Source organism: Anopheles gambiae, chromosome 3, assembly GCF_943734735.2.
Source record: "Anopheles gambiae chromosome 3, idAnoGambNW_F1_1, whole genome shotgun sequence".
In the NCBI taxonomy this organism is placed as follows: domain Eukaryota; kingdom Metazoa; phylum Arthropoda; class Insecta; order Diptera; family Culicidae; genus Anopheles; species Anopheles gambiae.
In genome coordinates this window covers 68,107,890-68,124,373 of record NC_064602.1, presented here as the reverse complement: position 1 = coordinate 68,124,373, position 16,484 = coordinate 68,107,890, and the positions used below count along the sequence as shown (strand labels likewise).

Genomic DNA, 16,484 nt, shown 5'->3' with positions numbered 1-16,484 from the left:
AGATAGCAAGCTACGCAAATTTACTAAGCAGTAAACAATGTTTCTTTCGTCCAGTTTCGTAACAATAAGTACTATCTATCCTGTTTTAAACATAACTTACACATCACACTGAATAAGCAGCTGTGTGTGTGCGCGCATTTTTATTAGAGTTAAATAAAAAAGGGCTGTTTGAATAGAAGAACCGTTTGCATTCTACGTTAAAAACGGTAAGCGCATCCTGCCAAACGATCGCAGGACGCAATTTGGGTGAGTGAGTGTGTTTAACAGCATTTAAACGTGACGAGCAAAAATAACATATATGTGTAAAAAAGACGGTACATCAAAAACAGACTATCAGAAAGGAGTGTTTGCAGCGTCAGCGACGCCACGAGAGAACAACACAGATTCGACGACCTACTCAAACACAATCGTATCGTTGTCCTCCACCGAGTAAAAGTCCAAACTTTTGCCATGGTTTTCGAGCGGTATGCGCACCTTCCGCTTCCGGTCGAGCAGGTACAGCCGCAGCGAGGATGTACTGTCCGGCAGCCCGAACAGCTTCACGATCAGATTCTGCAGCGTGTGCAGGTTGATGCGCTTCGGCACCTTCTTGTCCCGTCGCTCGGCCGTCGTTTCGTTCAGCAGCTGCAGATGGATTATGTTCGTGACCTTGCGCGTGTCGGGTAGAAACTGCTCCGGACTGCCCAGCCCTGAAAAGTAAAACAACAACAAAAATGGTGAATCGATTGTTTCCGGTGGTTGTTGATAAAAAAAGGAAAGGAACATCCAAAATCACTTACGCTCCATCACGCGCGGATACATGCGGTGCGATTTGAAGAACGCCTTCAGCCGCTGCGCATCGTTGCGCACCTCCGCCCACTGGTTCGCGTACAGCTTCCACATGTCGCACTCGGAGTCGCGGCGCAGCTTTTCGCTGATCGTGGACCGGTTGAACATGCGCAGCCCAGCGATTGAGCCGACGATGCGGGCCACAGTCTCCTCGTAGCTGACGGACGGATCGGGATCGAGCGTGACGTGCTCGAGGCGGGCCAGCTTATCGAGCTCGTTGAACGTGTTGCACTGGTCTTGGAGCGGATTTTCCCGCAGATAGATCGTGCGCAGCTGCCGGAATAGGTCCACTTTCTCGTTGTGCGGACAGTCCTCGGAGAAGCGCACCTCCCGGATACCGTTCCCGTTCAGCAGCAGCTCCTCGAGGGCGGGCAGTTTGCCCAAATTGCGTACCGACTCGACATCACGCAGCGAGTTGTTCTGCAGGTCCAGATGCTTCAGCCGGCTGAGCGCTACGATGTACGGTGCCTCGTCCTCGACGTACCCGATCTCGTTCTGCTCGAGCGAAAGGTACTCGATCGCGGGCCACATGCGGGCCAGCCGGACGACCTCACTCCACGATCCAAGCGCACAGCTGCGGAGAATGATTTTGCGAATGTTTTGAAACTTCTGCGCCAACATGCTGATCTGCTCCTCGTACGGATCGACAAACCGGTTGTTCCTGCGGGCAGATCGCAATCGAAATTTCGTTAATATTGCACTACACGGCTAAGGCTTCCTTCACTCACGATAGATTTAGTTCCTGCAGGGTCGGTATCTGCTCGGCAATGCTCGCCACGACGGTCCAGTTCCACAGGAGCGTCGACGACACGTCCAGCATCTGCAGGTTGACGAAGCTGCTCAGATCGCCGGCCGCATTCACCGGACAGTAGCGCACCGAGACGTCAACCAGCTGCTGCAGATTGCTCTGCTTACCGCCCACCTTCTCCATGCCGACGATCTCGAACAACGGTGCATGGAGTTGCTTCTGCACCGCCCGGATCATCTCCGAGTCGAGCCGCAGCGTGTCCTCCGTGCTGATGTACTTCTCCGTGATGGCTTGCTCGAGCGTTTGGAATTTGGCGAGCTTCTCGCTGCGGATCATCGAGCCTGCCTTGGGAGATCTGACCATTAAAAAAAAACCCCAGAGCCATATAAGGGAGATGGATGAGAAAAACAAACGCTGTATCAAGTTCACCGTCGCAAATGTTTACGCTTGATCAACCCGTCACCAATGGTTACGGGTCGATGGCTACAGTATGGTGACGTCGATGAGTCACCACCACCGTCGCCCCATACGCTACCTCGTCTGGAAGTACTGCACCCCGTTGACCGAGCCCGAGTGTTTACCCCGCTCCGGATCGTCCCATTCGATGCCAATCCATTCGCCTTCCGTGTTTGGCACCTGTGTTGGGGTGAAAATGGACCGAGAAAAACGGAAACTTGTTCACATCTGCAAACTTTCCGAGTGTTGCTTCACACACTGCACAGGGGGGATGGATTGTTGCTTACCTCGCCCACGTATCGAACCGTTCCGAAGTGCTGGCCCACTTTAACGCGCACGCCGTGCTCGAGATGATTCTGCAGTATCATGGCGGGCGGGACAACCTGAATTTGTACTTCACAGAGCCGTGCGACCAGTGCACGGAGGAAATTTGCTGGTGCACTTGCTGGGGGAAACACACCAAATCTATCGTTTGCTCCGCTGCACCACGGCGCGATGATGACTTTTACTCTGTTGTGAGTGGAGCAATCAACACAATGACGGAATGGATGGCTGTGTTGAATGATGGAAGAGACGAGTAAGGGGAAGGGGTAAGATGCGGGCGCGAGGAATTGTTTTCGTTGCAGTCAAGGCGAACTGGCCCGTATATCAGAGCGAGCAGAACGATATGCTATACGGTTGATAGAGCGAGATAGGATGCGTGCTGTCAAGTTGACATTGTGCAACTACGGCCCAAGTAACAAATTTGCTACTGTTTTGATAGCGCAGTGTGTTTCGGACAGTTTGTGAAAGGTTGCAAAAGTAAATCGATTTAAAAACGAGTTTGTTTTCTTTCTTTTTACATACTTTTACAGGCAAAAAAGGTAAAATAAATATTTTTAAATCGCCTATGTATATGTTTATTTGTTCTAATACAATTGTGCCTGTTATGAAAATTCTTTCTCTATTCTGTATAACTCGTATAACAGTTCAATTCGATTTAAAAAAGTCTTTAAAAAATAACATCTTTGGTTAATTATCTGACGAGCTTATTCCTGACCAATTCTAACGTTAATGCATTTTCCACAATAATAATTCCATATGGTTCCTCTAAGAAGAATCCATGAAATCAGTACATGGATCGGTACAGGATTCCAGGACCGATACCAGGACCGAAACAGATTCACGCTTGGAGCCGGAGTAGGAACCATACACAATTTAGGTCCATAAACAATTTCAAGAAGGAATAAAATTGAGGACTATTACAGTACCGACGTGGATTCAGTATCAGTTCCAAGGACGGTATGGGTACGTGATTGGTTCCAAAACAGATGTGAGTTCAGTATCCGTTCCAGGACATGTATGAATAGCCAGATCAGTTCCAGTACCGGTATGGGTTTGTTAAGGCTGGAAATAGACGAACCGAGATCATCGCGGTACCGCGAAAATCGCGTATGACTTGAGCTGTCAATTATGTTATAAAATCTGACAGATAGGCGAGATAATCGCGGTTCATGTATGGAACAATCCGAGGTCTGGTGACGAGGGGCGGTCAACTCGAACGACTCAATAACAAGCCCGCCATGGGTTCATGCCTCAAATGGATCGTCCCCCGTAGCAAAGATTGACTATCCGACTCTGCGTGGTAATGAATTGAAGTCTCAAAAGCCTGTACAGGCCGGCATATCCGCGTAGGACGCTACGCCAAATAGAAGAAGGGTTCGAGATTGATTCGAGGGCAGATATAGGTTCAATATCAGTTCCAATGACCTGTTCTACGACCGGTTAAGGCCCGTGATCGATCCAAGGACCGGTTGTAGGTACGTAAATGGTTCGTGGATCGATATGGGTTCAGAATCAATTCCACGACTGCTATGATTTCAGTTTCAGAGAGCCAAACAACCGACAAATTGGACACATTTCCCTTCAATGTAAAGGCTAACATAATTATAAGTGTAAATCAGCTTTTAAAGCTTTTTTTATTTGACTACCCAGAAACCCAAGCACCGAAAAGAATACATAAAATGAGACGATAAAAAAAATTTAAAAAAACAAATCCGTGTTACGTACCAGATGCTGCTACGAGGGGCACTTGCTGCTCAGCGCAAAGCGTTTTAATAACGTTTCTTTAAAATACTTTTTTAAAGAATGTAACAAAACCTTGCGCTAAACCAAGCAAGCAAGCAAGCGATAAGCTTCCCCTCCGTACGAAAGTAAATCCAATTGCAAGTACAAAAGCAAAACATGTCACACCCTACCGGGCAACGTGCAGACAAAGCAAACACACAACCATGTTTAACTAAAGCGCGACCAGGTGCAATCTAGAGCTTGGATTTACTTGGGGTAGCAGCACTGGCGGCTAATTGTCAGGATGGTTCCGTGTCTTCGGGCTGGTTGCCCGCGGCCGCTGCATTGCGCCCGATGCTTCGCGTGGTCGCCTCGTACCGGATGTTCATCGTGTTGGCATTGCCCGGTTCCAGCGTGTAGCCGATCGATTTGTAGAAAGGTATGAGCTTGTCCTTGCAGTCCAGCGACATCTTGTAGCAACCGAGCTCCTTGGCCAGCAGGCTGACCGTGACCACAATTCTGTGGATTTGAAGTGGAAAGCAGACACACATTAATCTTAGCACATTAATCATCTGTATAAGCGCAATTACAATTTCCCCAGCTGCTTGCCACGGTACGTATCGTCCACAACGACATCCTCGAGCCGGCCCCGGGTCGCACAGCCATGTATAAACTTCCGCTCCAGCACCAGCGTCGCACTGCCGATGATTTTGTCGTACCGCGTGTCGACAATCACCGTTACGTAGTAGTCGCCGCTGGCACGCATTTGTGCAAAGCGATCTGTGCAAAAAAAAAAAAGGAGAAAGGAAGGAAGGAAGCAAAACAGTTTAATGTCATGATCACGAAACAACAGTTGCTGCTGCTGCTGCTGCTGCTGTTCCCCCTTTCACTTACTGAGAAATTGTGTAAGCGAAACATCGCCCACTTTCGTCAACTGGGACAGAATTTGCAGGAAGCCGCGATGGAAATCGCCAGTTTGCAGGGGTCGCACCTTCAGCCAAACTTCGCCCGGTGCGGCCGCCGAAATGCGCGGGTTAAAGTTAGCGGGCGAATCGAAGAAGTTTAGGCTGAGCAGCAGTGCCGGATCGTACAAGGACAGTTCCTCCTAAAAAAAAGGGAAGGGTAAGAGAGAAAACAGACACACACACAGACACATAAATACGTATGAGACGCATTGTTTAGAGATAACTGGCATTGTTTAGATAACAGTAAGAGCACCCAGTCACAACATGATGGCCAGTGAACCGGGAAGTTATTCGCTTGACCTTGACCGGATCACGTTGCTGGTGACTTTCGCTAATGTTTGGTTTCAATTGGTGCCACGTACTGCTGGGCTACACTCACCTCACCCACCGGACCACCCATCGCAGAGCAGAAAGTGGTTCAAACTACGAAGCGCAAATGTCTGGCAAACCACGTTGTTCACGTTCACTTGAAGAGCATGGTTTGTTTGATGGCAACACAATGGTGCCCGTTTTTCTACGGCCACAGATACTTCCGCCTTAATATGTTGCCAGCGTGGAATGGGCTGTGCTGTGAGCGCGACTTGGGCGGAGAATGGCCAATCGGCTTGCTAGCACTGGGCTTGCAAAACAACTTTCTCTTTGGCTGAAGCCGACACTGACTGACAGGTATGGAATGCCGTTCTCGGCTTGTCAACCACGTAACCGTTCGTTTAAACGTGGATGGTTTTCTGATGTTGTGTTGAATGTAACAATAGGAATCTTTCCGATTGATGAAAGATAACATTTCCCCTCATAAAAAATACATTTTCACCGCAGAAGCTGGAACTTGCAGTAGAAAGATAAGCAACTTATTCAGTTTGTTTACATTTACGCCCCAAGTAGCAGATTTGGTGACGTTTGACGGAACGCTTCATATGACGTTTTTGCCTGTCAATCCGGGTCCCGTCATCCGCTGCTTGGGGATAAACATAAACAAATCGATCGATTGCTGTCCATCTTTCCCTCTGCTGCTCCGGATTTAGTGCTGCTTTATTCCACCGTTTTTTTCGCCTAAAACCTTTCTTCTGCCCTGCATTCTACCATGGCGAGTGGATTCGTGACCGAGACGGAGCTGGCCGAAGCACGTCGCAAACGGCAAGAGGAATGGGAAAAGGTTAGGACAGCCGATCAGCCCGAAGGTATGTGTTGTGGTTGGTGGTGGATGATTTTTCGGATTACATTTTCATTTGGCACCATTCCCCCCAAATTCGGCAGAGGCTCCCGAGGATGAGTATGACCCGCGGTCACTGTACGAAAGGCTGCAGGAGCAGAAACAAAAGAAAGACAGCGAGTTCGAGGAAGCGCACAAACTCAGTAAGTCACGTTTGGCATTGGAGATTGGGGCTGCAATTTGAATGAATATTCATTTTTTTTCCTTGTGCAGAGAACATGATCAAAGGGTTGGACGACGATGAGGTGGAGTTTCTAGATTTGGTGGACAAAAATCGAATGCAAGCGGAACGGCAGGCCCACCTGGAGGAACAGAAAGAGCTGAACGAGTTTCGGGCCAAGGTTGCCACGCTGCAGGAGAAACGGTTAGACGAGGTAAAGCAAAGCATCGATGCTATAATTTAATTTCCGAGTTTCGAGTGTAACATAAGATTCGCGCTCAATTTTCAGCAAATACAGCAGCAAGTGTCGAAACCGAAACCCGCCAAAGCACCGATCAGCAGCACACGGCTCAGCCAGAAGCAAATTCTAGCCGGCGTGGTGCGCAAGCGAAAGGCGGAACCGGACAACGAACCGAAGGAAGAGCCGGCCGAGAAGCTGCCAGCACCGGCACCGGCCACAACCAACGGTGTGGGAGCACCTGAAGAAAAGGAAACGTCCAGCCAAACCAGCACAACGAGCATTGCAAAGAAGGGCCCGAACCTGGCCATGCGGGTTATAGGGATACTGCCGGGCATGGGCTCGTACGATGAGGATGATTCCGACTCGGACAACAGTTCGGAGGATTCCGAGCTAGACAACAGCCAGGAGTACGATTGGATAGGGCGAAAGATTACCCGCAAGACTTGCGATGGGAAATGATTGTAAGGGGAGGGAAGCTTGAAATTTAAAAAAAAATCCTGGGGGTTTTGTTTTGTGTTGCGCTTGCGGAAGGATTATTGTGAGGTTCTTATCCTATTAAAAGATCCCTTTTCGAGCACGCGGGTTCCAGTTGATTAAACAATAAATGTTCAATTGTATCGTCAGTTTGTGTTGTAACTTCCATGCACAGTTGGTCGCCAAGGTTAATGGGGACTGAAAACGGCCGCAAAATACTGCGTAAGTAGAATCTCGTGATTTCCAGTGTAAATATCACTAATGTTTGTTTAATTTTGCAAGTTGGAGGTGGTTCTAGTCACTTATTTAATTATTTGATTTGATTCTGACTGAATTCAAACCTTTTAAACCTTTTGAAATGGTTTTTAACATTCGATCAAAAGGGAAATTATTTGACATTTGACAATTGATGTGTCAAATTAGTACAATTTGTTCAAAGATCTGTCAAATTTAAAAGTTTATTTAAAAGATTACATTTTATTTTCATAAATTATTGTCCAAGTTTGTTATTTATTCCACCAGTTTGGCAATAGAAAAAAGCCAAAACTTAAATTTATTTTTACGACCCTCCGCGGTACAGAATTCAACAATCTTCGCTTTGAAAAGTAAATCTTCGTCAAGTGTAGCAATTCCGTTGCTTGGGTATTTAACGAAACCTGTCCAATCGTGGCATCGGACGGCGTTCACCAACACCAACCCAACGACATCTGCCCATCAGATCAGATTCTCTCTCACACTCTTTTTCTCGCTCTCACTCGCTGTGTAGCATAGCAAGCGACTTGTGCAAAAGCAAACCCAACAAGAAGAAGAAGAAGCACGCGGGGAGCGCACGACGGAATCGGGCCCGGCGCTGGTGCTGTCTTTTTCTCGCCGTTATTTTCCCTGCACCACGCGAGCGGGTAGGACGTGTATACACTGTCGCTGCTAGTGGGTTGCTTCACGCACATCTTCTACGGTACACACATAGAGACAACCAAGCAGACACAGTGAGCGAAGCGAGTTGCGATCGAATGCATCGCAGCCGTGCGTGCACCAGCCCTGCCGCCAAGTTTCAGTTGTTTGTTCCCCTATTGTTCACCCAATACACACAATTTGTGCGTGCGTGCGTGCCTGCTGCCGTTGTGCTCGTTGGTTTACACATATCCCCCAATCGTGTGTGTGTGTATGTGTATGTGTTTCTGTGTGAGTAAAGATAGAGGCGAAGGTATAAAGGTTTCTTTTATAATATTGACATCATCCCGTTTCCGTTCTCCGTGGCCCCGTGGTTGGGCGTGTGCGTGTGTTGCGTGCGTGTGAAACGATTTGTTGGTGTGTTAGCTGTGTCCACAAAGTTGCTTGCGGGGTGAAAAAACGGGAAGGTGAACGAGAAGCTGGAAAAACGGTTTTCCCCCAAAAGTCCCACAAGTCTGTAACTGTGTGTGTGTGTGTAGGTGTGTGTTTATAGTTTCTCCGTACGCGGTGTTTTATTTTTTATTTGTGTGTTGTATTGTATGCCCCAAATGAATGATGAACGTGGTAGCGTAGCATGTTCTTCACCCCCTCCTGCTCCCTTCGTTTACCCCTTTTCATTCATCCGTGCTGTGTGTGCGTGTTTCGGCGGGGCAGGCCCGCAGGAAGCAGCAAACGTCGTGTTTGTATCGTGGTGTGCGTACTGCAATTCGTCGTGAAAACCGTGAATTCCGGCGGCGACTGTAAGAAGGCAACGCCTACCAACCCAATCCAAGCAATCCGTAGTATGTGTGTGTGTGTCGGTCGATGCTGTCTGTGCCTGCCCTGTGTGTCTGTCTGCTACTGCTGGCTGGAGAGAGCGAGGAGTGAGAGAGAGAGAGAGAGTTGTTTGCGAAAAGTGCATCCAGCTTAAAAATAGTGAATTAAAATTCCATCTATTTGACTAATTTGACAAAATAAAAAAAAGGTTAATTAATTAAATAGCAAATAAAAAAAAGGTGTTTACGAAAGTGCTCTCAAGTTGCTGGTACTGTGCTGATGGATGGTGTGTGGTGGTGGTGTAGTGGTGGCTCCATTCTTTGTGCGTTGATGTATGTGTGTGTGCCAGTTGGAGACGGTGAAGAAAGTTTTTTTAAAATTTATTTATTTCCCCCTCCTATTAACTTTCCTTCTAGGATTTAAAGAGTAACGAGTGAAAATGTTGATACAAACCTCTTTTCCCTACTTGCGTATTTTGTTTGCTTCCATTGCTTCCCATCTCTCTCTCTCTCTCTCTCTCTCTCTCTCTCTCTCTCTCTCTCTCTCTCTCTCTCTCTCTCTCTCTCTCTCTCTCTCTCTCTCTCTCTCTACCTTGATGGAAGCAATTTTAAACGCAAAAGTTCAGAGGCCAATCTCCGTTCGATCATAATTGCGCGATCTTCTTCACCATCTCCCAGGGAAAGGTTTGTGGAAGAGAGCTGGTGGTGGGTGTGTGTGGCGGTGGCGATCGTCTCTCGCTCATCGGCCCAAGTGAGGCGTGAGTAGAACGGCGTGAGGATCGCGCTTCTTCTCACACACGGTTGGCTGGAGCAGCAGTGCGTGAGAAAACATGGAGCGTGTGTGATAGGATGAGAAGAGCTTGGCTGAGTTTTACACAATTTAATAAGCCCCGTTTTTGCGATTTTTTGGGTGGTAGGGTAAGGCTGGCAGGGGAAAAAGAAGGGTGGGGTAGTTTGTGGGATGTGGTAGGGGGAAAGAGGGGTGTGTTAAAGAACAAGAAAGTAGTTGCAGGACACTTCGCACGGGCGACGAAAGGTGAAATCCGTTCTCACGTGCCTCTGTGTGCCCTTTCGTAGGTGTGTGAATGTGAGACTGTGTGTGTGTGTGTGTGTTAGTAGCTTCATTGGAGCATTGGGTTTGCTTGAACGGAGTTGGATTCTGAGCTTGAAATATAAAAAAAACCTTTTGTGACACGAAACGCGTGTCTTCTAGTGGTTAGTGAGAGATAAAAGGAGAGACAGGGTTTTACAAAAAAAAAAAAACACTGCAATCAAAATGTCTCCCCGTGATCGGTAGCGTAGAAAGCAGCAGTAGCAGCAGCAGCAGCAGCAGCTTGGATTTCGTCGCCTTGTGTGGGAGCGTGAGCGAGACAGTGAGCGCAAGCACCCTAGCGAGAAAGAGAGCGAGCGTGTGATGTCCCATGACGATGGAAACGTTGCGTTGCTGCGTTGTGTGCATAGTGTCTGTATGCGTGCAGTGTATTAGCCGCCATCTATTGTGGAGTTTCATGTGCGCATCGCTGTGGTGTGTGTGTGGTTGTTTGTTTCCTTGAGTGTGTGGGACAAGACGTGTGGGAATGCTGCTGCTGGTATTTGTTGCTCTGTTTTAGCTTATACTACACGGTTTAGCATCTCTCTCACTCTCTCACACATTTCCTCTCCAACGCCACCAACGCGGTTTGGTGGTGTGTGCGCGCGTTCTGTCGAGTACTGTTGACCATCATCATCATCATCATCATCGTCAGCAGGCCGCCCTTGTGTGGAGCTACCAACACACACGCAAACGCCCGTGTACGCAATACATGGAGACAGTTGGAATTGGAGAAACCGTGTCCCCTTTCCCGTTCCGATCTACACCGTAGGGGTGTTTGACATTTTGGCAACCGATTTCGATCATGAATCGATCAAACTGCGTTTATGATGCTTGTTAGAGGGGTTTATACACTAATCCCCGCTTGCGAAAGTGGATGGAGTGGTTTTTTACTACTACCACCACCGCTCACCACCACATCTTTCCAGCTTCAGGAAGGGCAATGTGTGTGTGTGTCGAGCTTAGTGTAGTGAACTCACCCACACAATTACACACTAGCACACGGTCACACGATGTTCTCATTGATGTGTGATGATTGTATGTTTTTTTTTGTTGCTGCTGCTTCCATCTGCGTGATGTGTTTAAGATTCCAACCAGCGCGTAATGCTGGCTGGCCTGGCCTGGCTGTGGCTGCTGGTTTATGTTTCAGAAATGTTTAGATCATCGTACTTGCGCGCGGATCGGTGGAAAGACAAACTTCCTGCCAACCAATAGCGAAACACTCGTTCGACGCAAAAGGTTTTTCAGTTCAATGTTTGATCGATTAAAATCACGTTAACGTTAAATCACGATCGGTTAATTTGTTAAGTTTAAGTTCAATTACTTACTATACTTGGGTTGACTGGTGGTTTGACTTACTGCCATCAAATTACGTATTATTGTCGCCTAGCATCGATTGGTCTTCGTTTGATCATAGGTTTTTGTTTGTTTTTGACTAATCTGATTTACGTATTTAAATTAAGATTTGTTTACTTTTAATTTTTTGTTCTGCAACATTTCGGTAATTTCAGTAAGATTTTATCTTTGGGACATTGAGAAGAGTGCAACATTCATATGAATTAATATTACAGCAATTTTAATATTTTTAGCTACTTTTTTAAACTTGTATTCTTTGAGACGACTGATAAATTAAAGCATATTTAAATCTGTTTTTTTCCTTCAATTGGACGAATCAAAACCTTTGAAAATCTACAATGAAAAAATTGTTACAAAAATTTGAATTTAGCGAAGAATCGAATTATGAAGATACATAACAAATTGATTATTTCTAATTATTGCACGACTGTTTTTAAATTATTCTACTGTGGCAACATGAATTTACTTAAATGGAAAACATAACCATAATTATAAAAAGAGATCAATATAAACACATTATAACAATTCACAAAACTTCGAACAGAACATAATTCAAAACAGACATAATGCAGAACATAATGCAAACAAACAGAAGCAACCGATGCATGGGGAATGATTCACTTTGTGCGTTTTATCAGCCCTCAAACGCGCTCGGCATTATCTCGCGTGGTGCTTGGTGGTGTGCTTTTTTTCTTTTTATATGACCTAATATTTACAGCTTCCACCATGCATTGAAAAAAAGACCAAACTATTAACACATAAAAAACCACTCATTTATTGCTTCTCTTTGTCTGATTTGCCGATCGTATTTGGTATTTTATGCTACTACGGTTAATTCTTCTTTTTTATTACATTTAAAACAACCCGCCGATCATGTCCATGTTTCCCTGTTCCTCTCCATGGTTTTGTGTCGTTGTGTTTGTTTTGCGTAAAGGCCCATGTTTGGCTGTGTGTGTAGCACGGTTGCTGCACAATCTAGCGCGCCGTTCTATTCTGCGGCTTTGAGCCCTTCCTTCCTCGTGGCGCACACCAGCAAGCAAGCACAAAAAGGGCTATAAAGCGACTGCTGGACCGAACTGGTGGACTTTGTTATGCACCGTCTGCTTGTCTGTATGTGTGTGTGAGTGTGGTGCATATGGTAGCCGTTTTGTTGTGCTGTTTGTGCATTTTTTCGCACGATTTTTAATCTTTCTAATTGAATCTCAATCGTTTGTGAGACTTGTCCTTGACGTGGAAAGCAAAATAGTAGCTTCTCGTGTTTTTTTTTTTAAATATTTTTTGTAGTTGTTTGCGAACGATCGTTTGTGTAGCCTTTAAAATAATGTTTCTCCTCACACTATGACTGCACAGCACGCACAGCAAACACGACACACTGGAAAGAAATGCCACACACATACACACACACCACTGTGTGCGTTCCTTCCGGCCCTAGCACGACAAAGATCGTGTATGCAAATTGGATACGAATTTAGCACCCCGGGACCCCAGGGGAAAAAAGCCTCGAGATACATATGCTGCAGCCATGCCGTGCCACCCAGAACACGATCCCTTGCCCCCGCAGCGGGTGGCGGTTGGGATGTGGAAAAGGAAACTGTGCCCTAAGCAACTGTCTTAAAATATGCATATGTGGGCTAAATGGTTGAACATATTTTGTGCGAGAAAGATTACGGTTTTACAGTAAAAACGAGCGGGAACAAACAGATAGAAAGAATAGACCGATAGAAAATGTCTGCTTTACAGCAGATTACAGACACTTCATTACACCAGCCTTGAGCTGTTATGTTATGTGTGAGTGTTTGGATGTAACCAATTGCGAAGATTTAATATGTCTCATAAGCTTTAAATAAATCGAAAAAAGGGTCCGGAAGGATCTACATAAATGTATTTTTATTTCACTGTCATTTGGCAGAGTTGTTGAAATCATAAAAATGTATTTTAGAAATAGTTAATTTTGTTGAAGAAAGACAAATATCTAAAATCTTTGTTATACCTATTGCACCAAATGGCTCTATTTGCATTGTTCAATGATGGTAAGCCTCTCATGTGTTCTGTAAAAGTTTTTCATTTAGAATTGGTGCCGCTACTCACTCACAGACACACACCAGGATTCGATCTCACTGCTTCGACCGTATTACACTTGACATTTACCGCGGTACCACGAGGAAATCATCACATCGGATGTGTTAATTGTACCTTTATATCTTCTGTCCCGACGGTGGCGACTCTTTAAATTCAGTATTTTGATAATCATCTAAACGATTTTTAGCACTGAAGCATTTCAAACGACTTCTTCATTAAGATTATTACATAAATTCTTTTAATTCCATTTTTATGGATACACCTCTTTCCCTTTGTCCCTTTATAATAAGCAAATAAATCTCCATGAAACAATTTCTCGGCCTAATACCTCACTAAACATGCATATAGAGCTACAAAAAGACCCACTTAAAGCGAACACCTTTAGCAGCAGCAACGCTGAGTGCGTTATTATGGGCAGATTATTAATATTAAACCAAATTACCGACGCAAATGCGATAATCTCTACTTTACCTGCAAATGCAAATGCAAACGCTTTCATTCACACATAATTTTCACCACCACTGGTGACCGACGCCACTGGTTGGTTGATGCGTTTTTTTTCCTGTTTTGTTTTTGGAAAAGTTGCTTCCAAAGCAAAAATAATTAATAACACCCTCACCGACCACCGAAAGAGGGTTTTTTGGTGGTTAAAATTATACAAAAAAAGCATTCATCAGACGTCATCACAGTGATCGCGCGCTGTGGTGAAATGAAGTGGGTGGGGGTGAGCTTTAGTGGGATGAGTGGGACGGAAGAGCAGCACGGGTGGCAATTAATAGCCCCTTCCCCCCACCGCTCGAGCAGTCTCTCCTTTTCGATTGATAGTGTATTAGAAACCTTGAAGCGTGGTGGGGTGGGCACGCGGGAGTTAAAAAACATTAAATTAGATTAGATGGCCCCTCGGTTCGGATCAACCGGTCATCATCAGCAGCAGCGGAGAGGTCATCGTCGTCGACCATTTGTGAAAATAATTGCTTCTTCTAATCTCTGTTCCTGCTTGTCTGCGTCTTTCCCCGCAATCTCTTTCTCTCTCTCTCCATTTGGGTCCGAATCCACTATCATACCGCCGCCCAAGACACAACGACGACGATGACGATGATAATGCTGATGACGCCAAAGGTGAAAGTCTAGTAGTAGGCTTGAGATAAAGCGCAAACAGCGGAAAAAACTGCACACACCGAAAAAAAACTACACCTCCTCGGTGAAAAGAAATAATACCACACACACCCCACCACCGCCCAGGGTCATCTGTGGGTCTTCACCTCCTTTTTGCAGGCCCAGAGCATCAGCCGGGCAATTGTGTGCATATGAGTTTGAACTCCCATCACCCGGTAGGAGGGAGGAAGGAGTGGTTTGGTGCCAATCGGGTGCAAATTCAAAGCCGTAGATGGTAAGGGAAGGAGGGACGGGGAGTTGGTTTTGTGCGCCGCATATTTGCAACAACATCAAGAGAGGCAGACAGAGAGAGAGAGAGAGAGAGAGAGAGAGAGAGGGAGAGAGGCTTTGAGGGAAACGAAGCTGGAAAAGTGCGTGCGTGCGTGCTGCGAGGCAAACGTTTTTCACTGCCTCTCCCCCCCACCACACCTGAACGCAATGGAAAGTGATACAACCTCACCCCCTCCTTTACCTCACCCACTTTTTCACCACCTCATCTCAGCCAACGTTTTCCATTAAAACAAAATTGTTGTGTTGTACGTTTTTGCTTAAAACTGTATGTGTCCGTGTGTGTGTGTGCTGATAGTGAAAAGGTGTATTTGTTTTTCACCCTCCCTTTCCTTCTTTCTCCCAGGGGAAAAATCCATGCCCCACCGCCCCCTCTCTGTGAGTGTGAAAAATTAAATGTGATTAAGATGGAAATTTGTCGAATGATGCTGGTGAGAAATCGAAAGTAGCTGTGGCCCCTGGAGGTGAAATTAGACAGCCCCCCGACGACCACCGATCGTGTCTGAGTGTTCCCCGTGTGTATTTGTGTGCAGATCGCAGTAGGCGCTCGAGGATGTGTGTGTGTGTGTTGTGTGCTGTCGCCTCTTCTTCCTATGATGGAGACGAAATTCCCTCGAATGTGTGTTTGTGCACCGGTTTGTGTGACAGTGACTGTCAAAAGTGGCAGCAGGAAGAGCGATCGGAAGTGACAAAAAGAAAAGCACAAAAACATGGAAGATCAATGTGTTTAAATGTTAATTTCTTACCCAAGTACGCGTAATCCTAATATTTCTCTTGTGTCCTCCCAATTGTTGCAGGTATCCAGGTGTTTGTGTCAGTGTTTGTGTGTCTATGAGCAAATCGTACAGTACAGTAAAGTGCGTGAATGAGTGACTACCGCCCGCATATGAGGCAGGGGGTGGTTTTGTTTCCCCTCCCGTTCCAACCAGTGTTGCCAGCGAATGCCACACAGTGACGGACGGGGAGGAACAGTGCGTGAATGTGTGGAAGTGGCGGGGAGTGTGTGTCGCGCGCGAAACGACGCATGAGTACGCTTGGGTAGGGTAGCCGCCCCAGCCAGCTCTTTCACCCCGCCCTTTCGGTGGGAGTGTTTTTGTCAGGAAGGGAAGGAATACGAACTTCTTCCCCAAAGAAACTGACAAAACCAAAGCAAAGCAACACCGGAAATTAGAGATTAAACGGAGAGAAACAGAGGAAGCGAGTGAGATTAAGGGAGTCAACATACCCCGTAAGGGCCCACACAATCCGTGCGAAATCCGTGTGGATTGGTGCGTCTTCCGCGAGCGCAGGCTTCATGGAGAACAATCTGTCATCCAACGCTGGACCGCCTGAAAGGTACATGTTTTGTTTGTTTGTATTGCTATTGATGTCCTATCCCGTCCCTCTGCTAACATTATTTTGTACTTTGGCCATCGACCCTCTTCAGCTTTAAGGCACTTTAGCACAAAGCACATTTCTCACTTAGATGTATTTCTACTTTATTGTTGCTAATAGTGTAGTAGTTATTTAGGATGATAAGATCAGCATTTCAATTCCATCAATTTCTCCATTAAAGACAACGAGCAAAGTCACTGGGAGCTTTTATATCTACTAGTACATGGTATCTACTAGTGTCATTGTAATAACGTGTCGAAGAAGAGATCTTCATTTGGGCATTTTGGAACCTTCGTCAAATATGTTTA

General features: G+C 46.1%; 4 protein-coding genes across 21 annotated transcripts in view; 2 read left to right on the top strand and 2 right to left on the bottom strand.

Annotated features, from left to right (window-relative positions):
• Nucleotides 1-83: 83 nt before the first annotated feature.
• Nucleotides 84-2,732, bottom strand: LOC1278891 (tubulin-specific chaperone E). The gene is made up of 5 exons (XM_318537.4): nt 2,320-2,732; nt 2,112-2,212; nt 1,557-1,931; nt 780-1,489; nt 84-689 (listed from the first exon to the last, which is right to left on the bottom strand). Exons 1-5 carry the CDS (start codon nt 2,398-2,400, stop codon nt 394-396), a joined length of 1,563 nt encoding a protein of 520 aa, XP_318537.3. The 5' UTR covers nt 2,401-2,732; the 3' UTR covers nt 84-393.
• A 1,226-nt stretch (nt 2,733-3,958) lies between these two features.
• LOC1278892 (probable glucosamine 6-phosphate N-acetyltransferase) lies at nt 3,959-5,942 on the bottom strand. The gene is made up of 4 exons (XM_318538.5): nt 5,423-5,942; nt 4,973-5,183; nt 4,669-4,858; nt 3,959-4,597 (listed from the first exon to the last, which is right to left on the bottom strand). Exons 1-4 carry the CDS (start codon nt 5,441-5,443, stop codon nt 4,378-4,380), a joined length of 642 nt encoding a protein of 213 aa, XP_318538.4. The 5' UTR covers nt 5,444-5,942; the 3' UTR covers nt 3,959-4,377.
• Nucleotides 5,943-5,985: 43 nt separating this feature from the next.
• On the top strand, nt 5,986-7,277 carry LOC1278893 (PSME3-interacting protein). The gene is made up of 4 exons (XM_318539.4): nt 5,986-6,221; nt 6,298-6,396; nt 6,467-6,627; nt 6,703-7,277. Exons 1-4 carry the CDS (start codon nt 6,125-6,127, stop codon nt 7,111-7,113), a joined length of 768 nt encoding a protein of 255 aa, XP_318539.3. The 5' UTR covers nt 5,986-6,124; the 3' UTR covers nt 7,114-7,277.
• A 692-nt stretch (nt 7,278-7,969) lies between these two features.
• The window catches only part of LOC1278895 (uncharacterized), a 79,949-nt gene continuing 71,434 nt past the window's right edge, over nt 7,970-16,484 (top strand). For 4 of the 18 annotated variants that reach the window (XM_061660079.1, XM_061660074.1, XM_061660075.1 and 1 more), the window contains exons 1-2: nt 8,034-8,310; nt 15,600-16,137. In XM_061660079.1, coding sequence (XP_061516063.1) covers nt 16,097-16,137 — 41 coding nt within the window. In that variant the 5' untranslated portion in view covers nt 8,034-8,310; nt 15,600-16,096. Of the gene's footprint in view, nt 9,194-9,625; nt 9,753-15,148; nt 15,318-15,599; nt 16,138-16,484 lie in introns of those variants that run through there. The other 14 variants (XM_061660078.1, XM_061660072.1, XM_061660076.1 and 11 more) reach the window with 10 other exon arrangements.

Bases quoted from the DNA above. Each gene is read 5' to 3' on its own strand.
- LOC1278891 (XM_318537.4), bottom strand. From the start codon at position 2,400: ATGATACTGCAGAATCATCTCGAGCACGGCGTGCGCGTTAAAGTGGGC. The intron at 2,213-2,319 runs GTAAGCAACAAT...ACCCCAACACAG, and splicing joins CGGTTCGATACGTGGGCGAG to GTGCCAAACACGGAAGGCGA. The intron at 690-779 runs GTAAGTGATTTT...TTTACTTTTCAG, and splicing joins GTATCCGCGCGTGATGGAGC to GGCTGGGCAGTCCGGAGCAG.
- LOC1278892 (XM_318538.5), bottom strand. From the start codon at position 5,443: ATGGGTGGTCCGGTGGGTGAG. The intron at 4,859-4,972 runs GTAAGTGAAAGG...TTTTTTGCACAG, and splicing joins TTCGCTTACACAATTTCTCA to ATCGCTTTGCACAAATGCGT. The intron at 4,598-4,668 runs GTAATTGCGCTT...TCAAATCCACAG, and splicing joins GGCAAGCAGCTGGGGAAATT to AATTGTGGTCACGGTCAGCC.
- LOC1278893 (XM_318539.4), top strand. From the start codon at position 6,125: ATGGCGAGTGGATTCGTGACCGAGACGGAGCTGGCCGAAGCACGTCGC. The intron at 6,222-6,297 runs GTATGTGTTGTG...CAAATTCGGCAG, and splicing joins GACAGCCGATCAGCCCGAAG to AGGCTCCCGAGGATGAGTAT. The intron at 6,628-6,702 runs GTAAAGCAAAGC...CTCAATTTTCAG, and splicing joins AGGAGAAACGGTTAGACGAG to CAAATACAGCAGCAAGTGTC.